This window comes from Pseudoliparis swirei, chromosome 11 (assembly GCF_029220125.1).
Source record: "Pseudoliparis swirei isolate HS2019 ecotype Mariana Trench chromosome 11, NWPU_hadal_v1, whole genome shotgun sequence".
In the NCBI taxonomy this organism is placed as follows: Eukaryota; Metazoa; Chordata; class Actinopteri; order Perciformes; family Liparidae; genus Pseudoliparis; species Pseudoliparis swirei.
In genome coordinates, this window is record NC_079398.1 from 15,611,718 (window position 1) to 15,627,549 (window position 15,832).

Sequence of the window (15,832 nt, forward strand, 5' to 3'; positions counted from 1 at the left end):
CGACCTGCTCGCCGTCTGTGAGCACGCGACCAGCTACGAGAGCTCGTGCAGCCAGCTGCTCGTGCGCCTGTAAACAGTGAATCTGCTGCCCCGCGGCCACGCGCGGTACTGCATCACTGGTATTTATGTTATAATATAATTATATAGTGATAGTAACCTTCAAACTGAATATAAGTAGAAGTACTAACAAGTTCAAGTACTGCACTCTAAATATAAATCAAGTTAAAGTATGAGCAACATAATGTACATAAGGTGTTAAAAGTAAAAGTGCTCATCGAGCACAGTGACTTGTCAGCAGTGGTGGAGGAAGTGGGTACTACACCCTTTTACTAAAACTTGTAGTACCACAGTGTACAAATACTTTTAAGAAGTAAAAACATGCATTACAAATATTATTTCAGTCAAAGTATAACCAACAAGAGGTAATTAACGTATTACAAGTAAAAGTACTGATGAAGAAGAAGTGGAAGAGGTACTCATATTTTACTATTTTACTTGGGTAAAAGTTTCACAGTAAAAATACTCAGTTGCAAGTCAAATATGTAAAAAGTAAAAGTACAGGAGTATTAGTACAGGAGTATTAGCAACAGAATTTACATACAGTTTTAAAAGTAAAAGTACTCAATGCACAGTGCCCTGTCAGCAGTGGTGGAGGAAGTGGGTACTACACCCTTTTACCACAGTGTACACATACAACTACACTCACAACTACACACTACATACACAACTATACACATGACTACACACTACATTCACACAACTACACTCACAACTACACACTACATACACAACTATACACACAACTACACTCACAACTACACAAGGTAAGGGTGCTCCAGGAGGAGGAGGAGGAGGAGCATTAGTTAGCTGAACACCATGGAGATCTACCTCATGATCATACTTTTGAGTAGCAGAGGATGAGGAGCACCATGGTAATACCTTTGAGGAAGAGAGAGGAGGAGGAGGGAGGGAGGAAGTAGGAGAGGAGATCAACATCTCAGAGCTTTACTGCTCCTCTTCATCTCTTTCTTTCGCTCACCTGTAATTCAGAGTTGATCTCAACCACCTCCTCATGGAGAGTCTTCCTCAGCTGGGAGGTCATGACAGACGATCACTCCTCCACCATGTCAGGTAAACAGGTGAGCACCAGGCGACCTCTGGACCTGCCCGTGGGCATCATGGGGAGGGTCTGCACCAGAGGAGCCTGGTCAGCTGGAACCTTCAGAACTGATCCCAGGTCAGCACTCGGATGGAGAACATCATAGTTCAGGTGTGACCACATGCAGGTGAGTCCTCTGGAGAGAGCTCCTCAAATATCCACAGCGTAGTGAAGGTCACACAGGTCACTGCGTCTTTAAGAGAGTTTCCTCTATGAGACATGGGGAGAGTCTCGGTGTAACTTGAGCTCTGCTTTTATTTCTATTTCTATTTTCAGCTCAGAGACGAACTCAATGTCCACTGAGTATGAGAGAGAAGTCAGAGCACAAGGAACTTTAACTTAGTGTTGGTTCTGTCGCCCCCTGTGGACTAAAGTGGTAGTGTTGGTTCTGTCGCCCCCCTGTGGACTAAAGTGGTAGAGTTGGTTATGTCGCCCCCTGTGGACTAAAGTGGTAGTGTTGGTTCTGTCGCCCCCTGTGGACTAAAGTGGTAGTGTTGGTTCTGGTGCCCCCTGTGGTCTAAAGTGGTAGTGTTGGTTCTGGTGCACCTTATGAGGAACCAGGAGCTCCTTGATAGAAACGTCTACTCTTCGGGCTGCTGATGTTCTGGTGTTGTTGTACTTGTGGTTGTTTTTAGGATGAAATCTTTGTGATTGTATGTAAATGATATTCATACTTTCTCGTGGTCTGATGTGGTTTATCGTCTTCATGTCTGCAGTTCGTTGCTGCTGCAGTCTTCTGGCTACGCTGATGAATCATGTGACTAATGCACCGAGGGTCCTGATGGGCTCCACTGAAGCACTAACTCTGCCCCGAGACCGGTCCCGGTGCTGCAAAATGGAATCTGCCCCCCCCCCCCCCTCCCGTAACCCTCCTCCTCCTCCTCCTCCTCCTTGCAGAACCCAACAGGAGCTAAATGTGGCCTCCATGTGTTGTGGCCTCTGCTGACCGGAGACTCGATTCTCTGGCTCTGCATCCTCTCTGGTTCTCCATGTGGGACCCAGCCGGGTCCGCTTTGGTTCCCCCTAACCCACCAGTACACAGCTCTTGGAGTATAAATAAAGGACTGAGGCTCCGGCTTCCCCAAAGCAATCAGAGTTATTGATTGAGGTGTGGAACCGGTTTGATCCAATGAGCTAATAAATGTTAATAAAGACATATTATGAGCATTAAGGGCATATCTTTAATTAACTGAAAGGAAACGTCTGGCCTTTAAATGAATTACAATTATTTAATAAACAGGTACCACCTATATTATTAATTAATAAATACACTTTAGTGAGTGGTTATTTACCTGCACAGTGTATTGATGCACACATTCTAACATGTTATTTAGTTTATTGTTGAACATTATGGAATAGATTGTAACACTTTATTCATAGTCAAAAAAATTTAAACCATCTATAAACCTTTAATAGTCATCAATGGTTAATAATTGATTAGTCGTCATGTTTATAAATGTTTTACAAATAATTTGTTAAAAGGTTTACAAATCAAAATACTTAAAACATCATAATGTCTCCATCACTACTAATATCTGTATTTATTAATAATGATTATTATTATAAAGTTTTCCCAATAAAATAAAAGAAGCATACAAATAATAATGTTCTGGCTTGTTGTTACAGGTCTGATATTTAATTAAAATAAATATATTGATCACATAAGAGGTCAGTTCTAACAGAAAGAAACATATGTGTATGAAAGAATAAAGATTATTATTATTATAGATACCTGGGGTAAATATTGGTCTTCCTTTAATAGGTCGCCTGCAGAAACAAAATGTAAACACGTTTATTTCTGCAAAGAAGAATTGTTTGAATAAAAAGAGTTTCACATTCTTTCTGCCAAGAGACAAAAATGAATAAAAGGTGTTTCCTGTTTATTAATGTTCAGAACTCAACGACCTTGGTTTGGGGAGCGGTGATATCAGTGACCTTCGGAGTCACTATGAAGCCGGACTCATAAAACACTGATAATCAATTAATAATGTGAGTCCGTGGCTCTGAGGCCAGACTACCTGAGGCACAGGTGTGCATCACGTTCAGGTCCTGTTGGACACCAGATACACCGTCTAAGTACTTTAATAAGGAGTTTATTGTATTTCATATCTCGTCTCATGTGTTCCACAGTTTTCTTAAATTGATTTATTTTGTTTTTACATTTAAATGCTAAAAATTAAAAGTCCAACTTGTTGTAATCTTTATAATTAAAAGAGGATAAAACATGAAGCGTGAACTATTTATTTTATATTTTAATCCCTTTTAAAAATATATTTGTTAAGGGGAGGGCTGGTCGCAGCTGCTGCGTTCAGGGGCGGTCGGACATCTGGGAGATCTTCGGAAAACACCACGACCGTCCTCCGGAGTTGTGTTTGATCTTCGGGTTAAAGTCGGGAAACAATTATAATGTATGTTGAATTGTGAGATGCGCGTGCTACTATTAGAATAACCAAGCGCTTTACAGGTGAGCTACATTGAGACAAACAAGGCACATTTACGAGGAGTCTTTGAACGCAGCAGTTCAAATGCGTGTTCTTTGCTCGCAGAATCGCATCAAAGGGTCCGGCAGCAGCGCGCGCAGGTCCCCGTGCTCACTGTAGCGCGTGCGTGTGTGTGTGCGTGTTCTTTATACTGCAGCACTGACGTGAACAGATCGACTGAGCGCTCTGCTTTCTGTACTTTCGGTTCTCTCCAACTCCTCCCGAAGCATTCTGGGAGTTGTAGTCTCGAGCCGGAATCATATATATATATATATATATATATATATATATATATATATATATATATATATATATATATATATACACACACTACCGTTCAAAAGTTTCGGGTCATCCAGACAATTTCGTGTCTTCCATGAAAACTCACTTTTATTTATCAAATGAATTGAAAATTGAATAGAAAATATAGTCAAGACATTGACAAGGTTAGAAATAATGATTAATATTTGAAGTATTAATTTTGTTCTTCAAACTTCAAGCTCAAAGGAAGGCCAGTTGTATAGCTTATATCACCAGCATAACTGTTTTCAGCTGTGCTAACATAATTGCACAAAGGTTTTCTAATCAGACATTAGTCTTCTAAGGCGATTAGCAAACACAATGTACCATTAGAACACTGGAGTGATAGTTGATGGAAATGAGCCTCTATACACCTATGGAGATATTTCATTAGAAACCAGACGTTTCCACCTAGAATAGTCATTTACCACATTAACAATGTATAGTCACTATACACTATAATAGTGTATTTTTGATTAATGTTATCTTTATTGAAAAAAGTGCTTTTCTTTGAAAAATAAAGACATTTCTAAGTGACCCCAAACTTTTGAACGGTAGTGTGTATATATATATATATATATATATATATATATATACACACACACACACACACATCATGCTGATTAAATTTTTTTTTTTTCCCCACTGTGGGACAAATATAGGAATATCATATCATATCATATTTATACATATATTTATGTATTACAACTACAAAGAAATATTACTTTATACAAAACGTGGAGTTTGTTGTCAAACCTAAGAGCCAATCAGCTCTGACGTGGCGAAGGCATCAGGCGTTTCCCAGCATGCACCGGGCCACGCAGACCGTGGAGAGCTGCACTAAGCTTTGTTTCCTCCAGGAGGCGGAGCTCTTCTGCTTCTGAGGCCAGAGGAACGTAAAGATAAATGTTTAATACACAACTATGCGAAGATAAATGTTGATTTATAACAAAGTGAAGATACATATTTATTAATATTAATAACGTAAAGATAAATGTTTATTAAACTATGTAAAGATAATTGTTTATTAAACGTAAATATAAATGTTTATTAATAAGAACGTAAAGATAAATGTTTAATAAACAACTGAAGATAAAATGTTTATTAATAACAAAGTGAAGATAAATATTGATTAATAACAACGTAATGATAAATGTTTATTAAACAACTATGCGTAGATAAATGTTGATTAATAACAAAGTGAAGATACATATTTATTAATATTAATAATGTAAAGATAAATGTTTATTAAACTATGTAAAGATTTTTTATTATTAAACGTAAATATAAATATTTATTAATAAGAACGTAAAGATAAATGTTTAATAAACTGTGAAGATAAAATGTTTATTAATAACAAAGTGAAGATAAATATTGATTAATAACAACATAATGATAAATGTTTATTAAACAACTATGTGAAGATAAATGTTTATTAATAACATAAAGATAAATGTTTATTAAACTATTTGAAGATAAATGTTTGTTAAACTATGTGAAAATAAATGTTAAGTGAAGGTATTTCTTATTAAAAACATGTTTTGAGGGGAAAAACATTTAATTTCACGTGTTTTATTTTAGATTTTTGGCTTTTGTTTTATTGTGTGTTTTGTTGGTAGCAGATTAAAGTTTCCACTAAAATAATAAAATATAGAAAATATTCTCGGGTCAGATTTTAATTAGTTTATTATAATAACGTTTTGACAAAGATTGTTTTGTCTTCAAATAATTCACGTTTTGTGAAATGTAATCAAACTAAATACATAATTCCAACATCTGTGATTTAATGAGTACAAAGTTGACATGAATAAAACAATTCAAGAGCATCCAGTGATCCGTTTATTCCCATCAACTAACAGCGAGGTGGAATCATCAATAAATAGATCTGCGTGACTCTTTAGTTTTAGAGCGAGTTCCATGTAACCAAGAAAAGAAGATATGAAACATGCATCTCACTATACTTCATAAGAAAAACACAATAATATCAGAGGGGGGGGGGGGGGGGGTTTCTAACTCCTGCAGTAATTACATATGTATAGACGTGGGCCCAAGTAGATGAGAGGTTCAAGGGATCCATCCTTGTTTATTTCAGAGTCCAGACGGCTCCTCAATACTGACGTTGGAGAACCGACACGCTGAGCGTTAAAACATAGACGTCTCAGTCCAGCTGTTATGGACAGGAGGCTAAAAATTATCCAAAAGAAGATGAAGAGTAGGATGAAGAGGAGGCGGAGCCTCAGTAGAGTCGCGCCCCGTAGCCAAAAGTCTGTCTGATAGCCTCAAAGTAGTATCTCCTCCAGCCCTCCCTGGTGCGCTCCTCCTCCTCCTCCGGGACATCGCAGCACTCCACCTTCAACTCCGTCTCGCTGCTGCGGTCCCAGAACGACATGCTGATGGTGGAGTAGTGCTCTGAGGACACAGACATCACTATAGTATATATATATATAATATATATACTTCATGCTGATGGTGGAGTAGTGCTCTGAGGACACAGACATCACTATAGTATATATATATATAATATATATACTTCATGCTGATGGTGGAGTAATGCTCTGAGGACACAGGAATATCACTTATATTATATATATATACACACACACATGATGCTGATAGTGGAGTAATATCTAAGAAAAATTTATCTAAAAAAGAAAAGAAAAACAAATATATATATACACATCATGTTGATGGTGGAGTAGTGCTCTGAGGACACAGATATCACTATATTATACATATAATGTGTATATATATATATATACATCATGCTGATGGTGAAGTAGCGCTCTGAGGACACAGACATCACTATAGTATATATATATATAATATATATACTTCATGCTGATGGTTGAGTAATGCTCTGAGGACACAGGAATATCACTTATATTATATATAAATATATATATATATACACTAGGGCTGGGCACGTTAACGCGTTAATCTTGCGTTAACGCATCAATTAATTAACGCCGACAATTATTTTATCGCGCGTTAACGCAGGTTTTATTATTAATTTTATTCTTGTAAAAGTGTGTTGCTCACAGGCTTTTATTTTGTAAAAGTCTGCGACTGATTGCTGCGGAACCGGAAAAGAAAGTCATTCGCGGTTTAACAAACATGGAGAATCTCAACAAATGATGGCAGGTATGAGACGCCCTCAAGACACACATCACACGGAGAATACACGAGTTGTATGAAAAGGAGAGGACTGCAAAGCGACAGCTTCACAACGTGCTGTTGCTCTCACTGGGGACGACTGGACATCGGGTGACCAGACGTCCAGTTTTCCCCGGACATGTCCTGCTTTTGAGACCTACAAAATGCGTCCGGCAGGGATTCCAAAAACGTCCGGGATTTTGCTTCGTCGGATATTTGTGTTTCTCTGGGTTTTCATAAACTAGTATTTACCCCTTACAAGTTTTGGAAATGGTATCTCCCTTACGTTCCACCTTCTTGCGTGAGCTCTGACAGAATAGAGAACAGTCATTGGTCGACCGATCTCAGGGTTGCCAGATACACGATAATTATCCTCCAAATACAACCATTTTGAGCCTTTGGTACGATACTTCACCATCTCCAATCTGGCAACACGGAGCACCTCGCCGCCTCCACTAGTTCGTTGTTGTTTGTGGGCATGCTATACACTCCTACCAGCGCCGCCGCTCCCATAGCGCACTACGCGCTGTGCGTAGGGCACCAAGTCCTGAGGGGGCTCCACAAAATAGGCAACTAAAAAATCCTCATTGTTAAAATAATTATAATGCCGATATTATTTCAGTCTAGAAATATTAGGCACCTTTTAGGCATGTATATCACAAAACAGGCAGAACAAGAGAGATGTTTACTTCGGAGTTACTGTGCATTATATTGATGAGAAGTGGGCGCTGCATTCACATGGCGCGCTGGTGTCCAGTCGCGCCGTCGCGGCCCGCTGGCGATTGTGTGCGCTTTTTTTTTTTTTGTGTTTATTTTTTTTTTTTTCTTTGCCACAAACACATAACAACATACCGCAAGTATAATTTGGACACATAAACTGACAAAAACTTTTGGGTTTTTGTCCTTTTTTCCATCGATTCCATCGATCCAGCGTGGCTCGCAGAGATCCAACACCAACACAGCACTACCAATGGACCGAGCCGGACGACGACAAAACGGAGCGAGCGAACGAATTGAATTCGAACAGAGCACCGTCCCTCTCACCAGCATCCTTCTTGCTAACGCAGGTCTCTGGAAAATAAGATGGATGATTTATGGAAGATTTAGGGACCGAAACAAGACCAACGGGACATGCTCTTTTGCGGTAACATCTTTTGCGACCCGCTGCTGCGGGATCTCTGGTGCCGGATCGAGTCCCTTTCTCTGTTTTTGTCCAGACAAGCAGAAAGAGTCTGAGAAATAAATCTGAGGAGGAGAGTCTTGGTACGAACAACGGAAGAGTACGGTGCTGCATGATGGTGAACATTAAAACTCTTTCGTTCACCTGTCTGAACCTGGAACATCTGCTCTGCTCTCATGCCCATCCATTCTTCCCGGGAGTTCAGCTCGGTCATCACACCCACAGCCGCCTACATTCACCACTCATCACACACCGGCGCTGTATATTCCACCACAAGCGATGTGTGTGATGACTATCTCAGCGGGCATGGTCCCGACTGGCTGGACGACGACAAATCAAATAAAAAAAGTCATGCAAGCAAAAACCTCAAATGTCGTCACCTAAGAAAAGAGAAAGAGACACTACTGTGCTACCCACCAACGTGTACCAAAGCTAAAGGCTTCCTCCCTGTCCTATACAGACGTCAGGAGCCAGTTTCTTCCTGCTTCAGTATAAACAAAGGGAGTATAAGGAAAGGATCGCGGGAAGCGGTGCCGGTGGTCTGACCAATCATCACAGAGAAGCTAGAGGTAGACTGACCCATCGCTGAGAGTATCAGTTCATGGGAGTTGAGTGACGTCGTGTCAGTGTGCGGAAGTAGCAATGAGCCTCTGTAGCAGTTCTTCATACGCAAGCCCCCTTTGTAAAGCCTAGCCATGGTCTTTCATAGGGGGGCAAATGAAAGATGTCGGCGTGAAATGCCGTTAGGGTCGCCGGTCTGTAACGCCCTGCTCCGGCCCTTAACATGGCAACAGCTGTACGGCGGGTCGGGGATTGGCAAGAAGCTGCGGTCAAGGAGGGGCGGTGAAAAGATGGACTGGAAGGAGGTGAAGGACGCTGGAGCAACAGCTGACATCACAGATGGCGCAGGGAAGGTACCGACAGAGTGGACGGTCAGAGACAGCCTGGCCGAGACCAGGCCAGCCATTTACTAGCGGGAGTGAGGATAGCCACAGACCAGTTTGATGACTCAAACAACAGCCCGCTTAGCCCGCCATTATAACAACAACACCGTTAGCGTGGCAAGGAAGGTGAGTTAGGCAAATGAACACACAGCTCTGACCCTCTGCTTACCAGTGTGAGGATGGTGAGTTCTCTGTGTGAGCCAGAACACTGCAGGTGTCTGCGCGAGGCTGGGCGACACTGAACTGGCTGCAACCAGGTCCAGAAAGCAGTTAACCAGCTCCAGCCAGCTGCTGGAGTACCGTGGTCCTGCCTGGCTCAAGAGTATCCATGTTTCCCCACAGTGGCCGTGCTTCTCCAGCATGTATGAATGACTACGGACCCTGGCCCGTGCTTATGAATGCCATCCTGGGCTGAAGACCGCGGCTGTCACCTGTGGTCATGAAACTACCTTCCATGCTTGGCATGGGGACCTCACACCACCATCTCCCCACCCATGGACCCGCGCCCAAACAGATCCACCCATTCAGCTCCACCCCCACCCGCTGCAGACACCCAGAGCCCTCTGAGCACCTCTTGTTCAGATGAGTCTCTTCAGCTGTGCACACACAGCCCTGATTCCGGACTTGATTCTCCACCCCTCTCCCACTGTTGTTCATTGATTTACTCTCAGCCCTCAACACCCCTGTGCTGAACTCCTGGGGTCACCTCAGGCTGACCACCAGGCTGAGGTACTCCGGTGCCACACAACTCTGTGTCCTGGCCTCACAGGCCACACCTCAGGGCCAGGCACAAGGGACTCAACCAATTCCCTTCACCCTGACTGTAACAGACAGCGTGGCGCCCCAGCCCCTACTCAACACCATCCGAAGGCCTACTGGGAGAAGTTGCTGATCCAACCACTGTGACTAAGGGCCTGAGGAGGATTTGATCTGCACTGTGGCTTGGGGAACTGAAAGGCCTACCTGAGGGAACCAAAACTAACAAGGGTGCCAGGACTTTGATGGAGGACATGTCACTGGACTGAGGAGCAACAGAGGACTTAGACCACCACTGAGGAGAGGACATCTGAGAGCGGGTGAGCACACACTACTGTGGAGGACAGGTCAAGAGAGAATACCACAGCTCAGGCAGCTGACAGGCACTGCAGAGACCAGAGGATCGGCCCAGCCTCTGGAAAGAGGAGCACTCCAGGCGTCCTGACAGGAAGCATCACAGAGAGTAGTAGAGCCCTGACCTTCACAGGCTGGTACGGTGAGAGAGAGGAGGCAGGAGGAAGGGCACAGAGTCACAGAGCGGCCTCGCCCTGATTGCATTGTAGGACAGGACGGACTGCCCAGGCAGGTGCAGCTGCTACACCAAGGCAGAGAGAACCACAGCAGGCCAGCAGCAGGACTTCACCACCCCAACAACAGACTGTTTCAGCTGGCAGGAATCAGGCAGGCCCCTCCCACCACCTCTAGAAGAGACCAGAGACTGAGACGGGAGTTTCTTTCCTCAGGCACCTCACAAAGAAACCCGACCACCAGAACCCTCCACACATACCCACACAAGGACCCCTCACACCACACACACACACACACACACACACACACACACACACACTGTGTGTTGTAGTTTTTTTAACACAAACATGTCACTTGACACTTCCTTGCAATATTGCTGTGTGCATTTTAACTTTCTTATGTGTTGATATTGATGAGAAGTGGGCGCTGCATTCACATGCCCTGACTGTGATGAAAACAGAGGAGACATTCTGCTGAAACGTGCGCGGGACACTTTACTGAAGTTGCACAGTGGAATGTGTGAAATAAAGTCACCACACTGAGCACAGATAGTGCACCAGAGATGATCGCTGCTGTGAGGCAACTGCCTTGTGATCACGTCCCTGCTTCGCGCTCTGTCTCCAGCGCTCTGTCACAGTGTCTCTGCATAACAGTGCGTTGGACAATGTCCTGAGAGATTTTATGGCACTTTAGTTCATATGGCAGTACATTTAAAATAGAAGTACGCTATACACTACTTTTGAATTAATTATTGGATTTTGCGTATACAAATGCGATTAATCAGGGAAATCATGCGATTAATCGCGAGTAAAAAATGTAATCGTTGCCCAGCCCTAATATATATATATATATATAATATATACAATATATATTCATATTCAGCATTTCTTTATGAATTAAAGACGTACCACAGGGCCAGTTCTTATACCGCCACTTCATCACTATCTTCTTATCAGGAACCTGGAGGAGAGAAGAGGGTTTAATGAGCGAGAGAGAGAGAGAGAGAGAGAGAGAGACAGAGAGACACAGTAACTTCTACAGGTCTCACCAGCTCGGTGAATTCTCCGAACACATTTCCTTCCAGTAGACGGAACTTTCCTCCTTTCTCTCCGTTCACGGTGGCCGGAGCGCGAGTGAAGGCCTGAGTCATCTGTAGAAGGCAACAACATGACCTCTAACCTCTGAGGCTACAGGCCCAGCAGGACCAAGAGGCCCCGGTCTAACTCAGAGGTATGATTTGTGGACATCAGACGTCTTCATGTCCATGTGTCCATGTTACGCTTGTCTGAGGACGGGAGGGAGGCCGAGCTATGGCCTGTCAGGCGGAGCACTCACCTCCTGGTTCAGGAACACCCGGTAGAGGTCAGCTGGGGACGTGAGGAACTTTTCCCTCATGCTGAACTTGCAGGTTGGGATCTTCACTCCAGTGTTGACGGGAGCAGAGGAGGAGGTGGAGGAGGAGGTGGAGGAGGAGGAGGAGATCTGCTCCACATGGAGGGAAGAGGAGAACGTCATTCACACCTTATTCATGCACTCAACATAAACCTGGTCCAGGTCTCTGGTCCGTACCCGGGTCTTGTCCAGCGTGGCTCTGGACTGCGAGGAGCCCGTGAGGCCGTTGGCCGTGGGGAGGATCATCCCCTGAGTGAACTCTGCAGAGGAGCACAGAGCTTCAGAGGAGGCCTTCAATTCAGCATTTAAAGGATTTTTGATTGACTGAACCAGAACCAGAACTGGGTCCGGGTCCACTCGCCTGTCTTCAGGAACCCAACGTAGCTGCCCAGAACCTCCCGGATCTTCTCCACCCCGAGTTTCTTCATCAGGTCGGTCAGCGGCGTCTCAGGCTCGTCTTTATTCAACGAGATGGAGATCTGGACCAGAGAGACCCAGAGGTCAGAGGGTCTAGAGAGGTAGAGCACTCTGGAGGTCTAGAGAGGTAGAACACTCTGGAAGTCTAGAAATGAGAGTCTAGAGATGGAGGTTTAGAGGTGGAGGTCTAGAGATGGAGGTCTAGTAAACTCACGTCCAGGTCCTCCATGTCGTTCTCGTCAGACAGGTTGGGAACGTCGATGGTTCCTGTGGTCTTGACTCCTGCTTTGGTTTCTCCTGAAGAAGAGGAGGTCAGAGCACGCACACACACACACACACACACACACACACACACCACCACCCCCCCCCCCCTCACCGGTCCATGTGGCCTTCAGGCTCCACTCATAGAAGAAGATGAGCTTCCCCTTGCGGTTGTTGATGGAGGCCTCTCCCTCCACCTTGCTGACCTCCGTCACCTCGCAGCGCCCCTCCCCCCCCTCCACGCTCAGACCCAGCAGCAGCCACTTCAACTTGTCCGACGACCAGGTAGTGGCGTCCCGCTCCGTCCTGCACACGGGACCAGAACCAGAACCCCTCTTTAGTCCAGGAGCCCTCCCTGACGGTGCTCCACTCTCCCTGGTGGCTGGTGGTGCACATTGCACCACTCTGCTTCTCAGGGATGTACCTCAAACATACTGTTAAAGAACTCTTTGCATTTCATTATTGTTTATTTGAGTCGAGATATATTGTAGGTAAGAACATTTAACTAATATAATCACATAAATCCATTTAATTTGAAACATTCAAAATAAAAGCACAGGATATTTACTTCAGTTTCTTTAATAAAAGGTGATCACATGTCTCTCAAGCCGTCAGCGGCCACATCACATGATGAGTAAATATTGCCAGGAACAACAAGATATATTATGATGTAGTAAGAAAGTTATTACTACACAGGTTCACCACCGCTGCATTATGGGTAAATACTACCAGCAGCATGCACGTGAAAACATGTCCTAAATATATATATATATTTAACTTCCGGTTGTAATTGTCATATTTATCTGACGATGCTCGAAACCAGCAGGTTTAAGATATGAGTAAATATTATAAGCCAGGAACAACAAGATATGATGATGTACGAGTTAATACTACTGCATTATGGGTAAATACTACGAGCACGTGACAGACAGAGATCGGACTGATTGGACTCATCAGATTTACTTTAATTGACCAGGACTGCGTGACGTCACGATGTGATGGCTGAGGTTGCATTTATGAATATTATATTGGCAGCAGAACATCAGTGACGTCACGTGTTGAAGAGAACCCACGTTAATGCGCGTTACGACACGTTATTACACGTTATTACACCGAGACACGTGCGTCTCCTCTTTACGAGGCTTCACGAGCTCCATTCAATTAAACGCCGGAAATAATGATAACGAGCATAGAGAACACTAATATACTTATTATTATTATTATTAATTACCGTCCCAACGTAACACGGTATACACATACAACATGAATAATGCATTAAACGGATGAACCGGGGGGCTCCGGCGGCTCACCAGTGCCAGTTGTTGACGTTGGTCGCGTCGGCTCGCTCCTCCACGATCCATCGCGGGTCTCCTTCACCCCACTTCGCCATTTTTTATCCGTCTCGTCGCGCAGGAGAGCGGGTAGTCGGTTCTCTCCCGGTCGGTCAGTCGGTCGGTCCCGGTGCACGTTGTTTCTAGAAGCCTCCTCCAGCTGCTCGCTCTCTCGCGGTGCTCCTGCGTTTTTCCTCCGTGTGTTCGAGAACTTGCTGGAAACTGAAGTGACGTAGGGCGGAAGCGGTTTCCCCTCTTAATCCTCCCGCGCTCTCCTTAGGTCGGGAACAAAGGTTCCGCTTCATGAAACGAGACCTCTGGAAAGACGTAGAAAGTGGTGGAAGAAGTACATTATATATAATATATATATATACATATAATATAATATATTTATATTACATATACATTATATATTTATATATATTATAGATTATTTATATATTATATATATATATATATTAGTGCTGTGAAAAATAACGTGTTAACTCAGTTAATTAAATTACAGGATTAATTAGTTATTTATTTTTAACGCATTTAACGCATGCGCAGAATGAGCTTCCAATCCGTCTGTTGTTGGTCGTCTCTAACCAGCAGCATGTCATTCTGTCTCTACGTGTCGCGTTAACACGACTCCGATCTCCGTCTCGCTCGCCGCAGAGCTCGGATGCCAGCGTGTGCGCGCACATCGGGACGAGAAAAAAAGTCACTTGCACCCCCCCCCCCCCCTGTGAACAACTCTTCTCGGAGCTCTTGCCTGTCTTGAGAGCCCTGTAAATGTATATATGTGATTAATCATGATTAATCCACAGAAACCTGTGATTAACCTGATTAAAATTTTTTATCGTTTCACAGCCCTAATATATATATGATATATATCATATATATCATATATACATATATAATATATATATATATATTATATATACATATATATAATATATAATATATATATACATATAGTAAATATATTATATAGATAATATAAATACTAATATATTTGTTATATATATATTCTATTTATTATATAAAATATATACATATTATAGATTATATGTATTATATATATATATATATATATATATATGTCTGTACATCCTTAATTCTGTTAACATTTTAAAGACGGTAAATTGTATATTATGAAATCAAACTGTGAATAAATAATTCCAACATCTCTGATTTAATGTGTGCAAAAGTCATATAAATAAACAGTGTGTTTTATACCTTCGGCATTGTGTATATCTGGAAATTTGGATTCAAGTTCATTGATAGTCTCCTACATTCACCTTCATTGATATATTTTAAATAAGCATTTTTTTCTACTGTGTTTGATCCAGTTATATCTGATCATAGTGTATTAATATATTACATGTATTTGATAGAACATATTCACACGTGAAGCTGAAAACGATCCATCGACCAATCATTCGATCTACCGATAAACGATCATAAGAAAAGGATTAATCAAACCAGCTGTCATGCTTCCAGCTCTACGGACGTGAGGATGTAATACTCTTCACAGTTCTCTGGCGACGATGGTCTGTGAACGCACCGCTCAGTAAACGCACCGCTGAGTGAACACAGCCACAGACTTTACATAGTGGACGGTTAGCAGGCAAATGAAGGGACTCTTCATCCTCCCTGGTTTCTAACTGCACTTCTTTCACTGGACACTGAGACAACATCCTGTTCCAGTAGAATAGCTGTAGGATTCTTTAGGACCCATTCCTAGCTTTGGGACTCTTTAGATAGATAGATAGATAGATAGATAGATAGATAGATATATACTTTATTAATCCCCAAGGGGAAATTTGTCGTGACAGTAGCAGCAACACACAAGAATAAAAAACAAAACGCAAAATATAAGAAACAGGGATGAAAGATATAGAAGTATACAAGTAAGATAAAAGTAAAATACAAAACAAAATATATAT

At 42.7% G+C, this 15,832-nt stretch overlaps 1 protein-coding gene and 1 long non-coding RNA gene across 3 annotated transcripts; one reads left to right on the forward strand and one right to left on the reverse strand.

The window, feature by feature from the left end:
• The first annotated feature begins 61 nt into the window (after positions 1 to 61).
• Positions 62 to 2,330, forward strand: LOC130200963 (uncharacterized). The gene is made up of 2 exons (XR_008833107.1): positions 62 to 119; positions 1,132 to 2,330. It is a non-coding gene; the product is annotated as an uncharacterized LOC130200963 (long non-coding RNA).
• Positions 2,331 to 5,764: 3,434 nt separating this feature from the next.
• ahsa1b (AHA1, activator of heat shock protein ATPase homolog 1b) lies at positions 5,765 to 14,119 on the reverse strand. 2 transcript variants are annotated; one of them, XM_056427315.1, is made up of 9 exons: positions 13,881 to 14,119; positions 12,686 to 12,876; positions 12,524 to 12,606; positions 12,254 to 12,371; positions 12,070 to 12,152; positions 11,836 to 11,982; positions 11,549 to 11,650; positions 11,409 to 11,460; positions 5,765 to 6,348 (listed from the first exon to the last, which is right to left on the reverse strand). In XM_056427315.1, exons 1-9 carry the CDS (start codon positions 13,958 to 13,960, stop codon positions 6,176 to 6,178), a joined length of 1,029 nt encoding a protein of 342 aa, XP_056283290.1. In that variant the 5' UTR covers positions 13,961 to 14,119; the 3' UTR covers positions 5,765 to 6,175. The 2 variants fall into 2 exon arrangements, with proteins under 2 accessions (XP_056283290.1, XP_056283291.1); XM_056427316.1 differs by lacking the exon at positions 5,765 to 6,348 and adding an exon at positions 6,482 to 6,642.
• Between the last annotated feature and the right edge of the window lie 1,713 nt (positions 14,120 to 15,832).

Bases quoted from the DNA above. Each gene is read 5' to 3' on its own strand.
- ahsa1b (XM_056427315.1), bottom strand. From the start codon at position 13,960: ATGGCGAAGTGGGGTGAAGGAGACCCGCGATGGATCGTGGAGGAGCGA. The intron at 12,607-12,685 runs GTGAGGGGGGGG...CCTCTTCTTCAG, and splicing joins CCTGAAGGCCACATGGACCG to GAGAAACCAAAGCAGGAGTC. The intron at 11,651-11,835 runs GTGAGTGCTCCG...TGCCTTCTACAG, and splicing joins GGGTGTTCCTGAACCAGGAG to ATGACTCAGGCCTTCACTCG.